The sequence below is a fragment of the Mizuhopecten yessoensis genome, unplaced genomic scaffold, assembly GCF_002113885.1.
Source record: "Mizuhopecten yessoensis strain PY_sf001 unplaced genomic scaffold, ASM211388v2 scaffold3777, whole genome shotgun sequence".
In the NCBI taxonomy this organism is placed as follows: domain Eukaryota; kingdom Metazoa; phylum Mollusca; class Bivalvia; order Pectinida; family Pectinidae; genus Mizuhopecten; species Mizuhopecten yessoensis.
In genome coordinates, this window is record NW_018405214.1 from 12,834 (window position 1) to 18,412 (window position 5,579).

General features: G+C 39.2%; 1 protein-coding gene across 1 annotated transcript in view; it reads left to right on the plus strand.

Annotated features, from left to right (window-relative positions):
• Positions 1–4,762, plus strand: part of LOC110448013 — a gene marked incomplete at its 5' end in the record, with an annotated part of 9,852 nt that extends 5,090 nt beyond the window's left edge. The window contains one exon of the mRNA XM_021494038.1: positions 4,702–4,762. Coding sequence (XP_021349713.1) covers positions 4,702–4,762 — 61 coding nt within the window. The remainder of the gene's footprint in view (positions 1–4,701) is intronic.
• Between the last annotated feature and the right edge of the window lie 817 nt (positions 4,763–5,579).

Consider the following 5,579-nt stretch of genomic DNA (forward strand, 5'->3'; position numbering starts at 1 on the left):
GGGGGGGGTCGTCTGTTCTTGCCCATTAAGCAGGGTCAGCTGGATATCTCCTCTCAGTCAGTGTCTAGATGGATCTGTCAGGTCAGCAAGTACGGTTACGACCACTCAGATGTTCAGGTTCGGGCATTGTATAAGGTGCGAGCTCATGATATCAGGGCCCTTGCTGCGTCATGGGCCCTCCTCAATGGGTCCTCCTTTCATGAGGTCAGGAGATCATATCCGCGGCTTTCTGGAGCGGACAGACTACCTTTACGGATTTTTATCTCCGGTTCTTAGCTTCTCATTCCGATGGATTGTATTCCCTTGGACCGGTGGTGGTTGCACAGGGTGTGGCTGTTACTCCACAGTTACTCAGTGATATTTAAATAGTATGCTACCAGGCACCATGGTGGTACACCTGCTCGTTTCACGGGGAGGTGTTCCATTTTTTAATTACTTTCGGGGCTTAATATTAATAGGGGGGGTTCCTTGAATCTTTTCCCTACCTTGAGCATGTCTCGAGTTTGTTCCGTCAGCCTGGTCTGACTGGATTCGAAGCATCCACTACGGTAAGACGATTTCGCATACTAAAGTTATGGTAATTATTACTGAAATGAAATTAAGGTATTTGAAGTAAAACCAATTTTCATGATGTAATACTAACCATTACTTTATGGAGTCCCACCCTGTATTCATCCCCTTGCCTCCTCATCCCGGCTGCCTTTAGACTCCATAAAAGTGGTTTGAGGAAGGGAGATCACTCCGTGGCTCTGTCGTCGAGATATGGGTTACGTCACGGTAGGGAGGTTGGGATATTTGTTTTTTGTTTTGTTTTTGGGCTACAAAGATGGGTGTAGGTATTGTTTATGCATAGTTAAGTTATGGTAAGTATAACATCATGAAAATTGGTTTTTCTTCAAAAACCTCAATTCAACCGACAACAAGCATCGCCAGACAATATCTTTAAAAATACCGAATAAAGTAAGCGACATTAGAAGATATGTTGTTAAAATGACTATAATACACCTTCATACCAAATTTCAATTAGATATTTGATAAAATGACCGAGTTATGATGAATTGATTTTTACGATCGCGGCGTGACACATGTGTGTGAATAGAACAATATCTCTAAAATTATATGGATTTTGGAAAAAGGAGTTAATGGCATAGTAGAAAATGCAAAAATAAATATGTCCGTGTGTTCGTTTTTGTGTTATGATCGGTCAAAGATACCAATTTAACACAACATGTGATTTTAGGTGATTTTTGGGGTTTGACCATTTGCAGAACAAATTCATGCAATTTCTTCCAAGTGTGTTATCAGATATGTATGAATGTTTGTAAAATTGATGAAAATATTATTTATTTTAAAATTATGTAAGTACAATTTCTTAATCTTATTCTTTTAACTCAGAAAGCCGATTTTAGTTACCGCTACCCCCTATTATTGATGATTTTTTTATCTCATTTTTAAACATTTTTTGCAGATTAAACGCTTGACATAAAAAGTTCTGCTATTAAACTATTTCTAATATTTAATGAATTAAAAGAAAAAGCGTTTCTCTTTCTCAAACATCCACAAAAATTGGGGTCCGTGTGCTTCTTTTTTTTCCCCATTATTTTTTTTTACACTTTTCGGGGTCAAAAATCAAAAGTGCTTCAGTTACACTAAATATTTAAAAAAAATTTAACAATAATGTATAATTTTCCAGTTTGTTGCATATAATTTTTATCATATTAAACATTATAAAGTTGTACAGCAAAATTGAACCTGCTACAATTAGATATGGCGACACAATGACAATTTAAGTGATCAATCTAGTGTAAAAAAAGGTGATTTTTTTGCCTTTTTTGAAGCGCAAGAAATACACATTCATACACATTTTCAAAATGGCCGCCGAATTGGTAATTGTTTTAAATTCTTGTGAAAAAAGTTCTACAAACAACAGGCATCTAGTTTTTTGACATATTTTTCAGATGCGTGTTTGCTAATATAACAAAAACCCGTTACACCAGATCAAAACGAGACTTGAACGTGATTGAAACCTTAGAAAAGTACATCCTTAAGCTATACGCCGTGTCACATATGTGTACGTAGGGTAGGACTTCGCATAGGTGAACACAGTTAGACCGGATTATATTTTAGAACTCTCAGCCACACTCTTGAAACGAGCATGTTACCATACCCTACGGACGTGGACGTGGTTCTGCTCAGGGTCTGTAATATGTTCGTGTGACTGATCGATTTAATGTTGGTGTTTAAAATAAAATCTAAGTACATATAATTTTATATGAAGACTACACCTGATTTTAATGGTTATTGTTGTAAAGGTACAGCTAAAAAATAAAATCGTTATACACTTCTTATAAAATAACTGGTACACAGGTGTAAATATCGGTAAAATCGGGCAACATATATAACAGATAATATGAACAGATAAAACATGAATTTCATATAATCAAATACATTTTTCTTTGTTCAAACTCGGAAAAAGTCAAATGTCAATAAATTTCACATATTGAATCCCGTCCTAAGGGCACACAAGTTTTGTGAAAGCGTTAAAAAGTTCTTCAATTAGCGTAACTGTCATCAGGTAAATAAGATTACAATTTTGGTTGGTTAACAGGACCGTGCGTTTCGGTGCGATTCGCGCGAACACGTTTTCGCGTCCCTGGGTTTTTGGCGATTGCTTCGGTTGTAGGTATCGTTAACATGTTCAAAAGACTGTTTTCTTCCACACTTGTCAACTTTGCGCGCTTTATCAAACGCTGACGATTCCCGCCACACAACTGTGCTTAATTTGAAATGTTGCGCGTGCGCGGCCAATTCATAGTATCCGGTACCATGCAACGATCTACGAACGTCCGAGTACTGCGATTGTTGAATGGTATCCATATTTTTAATTCTCAAAGCAGCAAATGCCTGTTACTTTATGTGATGGTCCCATATAGAATTGATCCATTTTCAATATCGTATGTTTCAATTTCAAAGAGGCGTAACTTTACTTGACGAAAACGTCTTTGTTTTTTTCAAATTAATGACCATGTCCCTATGCAAGGCTACAGAAGTAAAAATCGTATAAAGGAAAAAGGTTTATAAAGATCTTCAAGATTTATGATACTTAAAAGGGGAAGCTAGTTTGATCTATTAGGTCTAGATTAATTACCTGTATTTCTGTCAATGAACCGCTTACGCTGAAAATGCTGTTGCGTAAAGAGTCCTTGTACTTCCCCTTTGTTTGACTATAGATTCCATTTCCTTTCTAGGCCTGGGGCCTGTAACAAGACGTCCCCTTATGGCTTATGGTAACCTTTACGTTACCTTTTTACGCTAAGGTGTAACAAGAAGCAATATTAGATGTTCCTTTAAGGGAATAACGGTACATTTTACGGGTAGCGGTACCCCATCCCCTTATCTGCAACTAAACACCGCCTTAAGGTGATCTTAAATAAATGAGTAACTCGAAGCTCTCTTACATCGTACGGGAATGCAAAGATCACCTTAGGCATTTTCAAGGGGTCCTGTAACTAGAAACACTCTTTATTTGTGTCCCTTAGCTAAAGGACCTCGTATGCTCCCCTTAACCACCAATTCAGTCTAAAATGGCGGTCCTGATACTTCTAAACCACGATCAGGATGTTCCAAAGCGTTTGTTCCGTGACAGAACCAATCCGCAGTTGTTTCAGATTACCGTTTAGACAGACAAAAATTTTCGGGGTTGTGTGATACTTTCGAAAATGACCTCAACAGATTCACACGACGAAGTATGGCTCTTCCAGTGTCTCTGCAAGTGATGATTGCATTACGGTTCTATGCTAGCGGAAGTTACATGTCGGTGATTGGGGAAGCACACGGATTTAGCAAAATGGCAGTATCTCGAGCCGTTAGAAACGTTTCTGGTTTGATAACAAGGCAAGCCGAGAGATATATAACTTTTCCAATGAACAGACAGGGGCAACTGTCGGCCAAACAAGATTTTCACAAAATTCGTGGATTTTCACATGTCTTGAGCGCTGTAGACGGCAATTTAATACAAATTAAGACACTATCCACTGACGAGTACGTTCAATGAGTGTGCAAAGCTAACCTCAAATTGCTTAACATTGTTGCAAAATGGCCTGGCTCAACACATGATTCCTCCATATGAGCTAAATTGTGGTTTCTTTGCCGCATTTGAATCCAACGAAATAACTGATCGGTGGTTGTTGGATGACAGTGGTTACGGATTACGACCATGGTTGCTGACACCCAAGTTGAACCCGAAATCCCCTGGGGACAGAAACTGCCTGTCATAAATCTACGCGCTGTGTGATTGAACGCACGTTCGGGTTGAGGAAAATGAGATTCCGCTGTATTTATAGGCGTCTATATCTATCACCAGAGAGGGCAGTTTCCGTTGTGATTGCGACAGCAATTCTGCACAACATATGCATAGAAAAACGCCTCCCCATGCCCGAGATCGACGATGAGTATGATGAAACTGTGGAAGCTGTATATTATCCCGATGACACCCATCAACAGAGTGTTGTCTTGACTTTAACATTTATTCATGAACTTGCATGATAGTTTGTATTCCAGCATGGGGTATGACGTGGGACATCTCTGTCTGAGGTGCGAGAAAGAGCAGATCATTTCAAGAATGATAACAGCTACTTATTGAAACAAATATCTCTATATCTTTTTAATATTTGTAATGATGAAAACTTTATATTACAACAGTTGTGAAGATAGCGACACAACATTGACGGGCTACAAGGGACATGGTAAGTATCGTTTTTAAAATGCGGTTAGTACTAACTAAATATTTTGTTTATCCTGATAAGGTTACAAGTAACGCCCATGTCATAGTCCCAGGTAGTATAACATTCACAGTTTAGTGAGGGTGTTGAGACTTTCTCAAATTTTCCTTATAGCTGACAGAGCAAAATAAATAGCTTTTACATCTTAATGGCCCTGTGCCGCTAACCTTCTTTTTTAGCTAACCTGCCCGAAGAGCAAGTGATCTTATGTCATGGCGCAGTGTTCGTCGTCTGTCCGTCAACTATTCCATTCGTTTTGAACGGCTTTTGGTCTGAATTATCCTTAGGCCAAGGGAACTCAATTCTGTATAAACGCCGGGTGTTGCCCACCTGGGGGCAGAGGGGTGGGGCCGAAAAAGGGAAATAGTGGTAACCTTTGAAATTCTTCTTCTACCACAGGGATCAAGAAAGTTCATCCCGATTTGGTCTGGAGCATCCTTAGGCCAATGGGACTAAATTTTGTTTAAACAGTGGGTTTGGACACCCTGTGGGCAGAGGGGCGGGACCCAATATGGGAAATAGAGGTAAAGCGTTTAAAATCCTTCTTCTACCATAGGGATAAAGGGATTTGTCCTTATTTAGTCTGGAGCATCCTTTGACCAACGGAACTCAATTTTGTATAAACGGTGGGTGTGGCCCCCTGGGGGCATAGGGGTGGGGTTCTTTTTGAAGTTTGTTCTCGCTATACCTCCAGAAGTACTGGATAGATCTTTCTGAAATGTCATATGTACTATCTTTACTTAATACCAATGGTTTTAAACATATCCAGGTGAGCGATACAGGCCCTCTGGGCCTCTT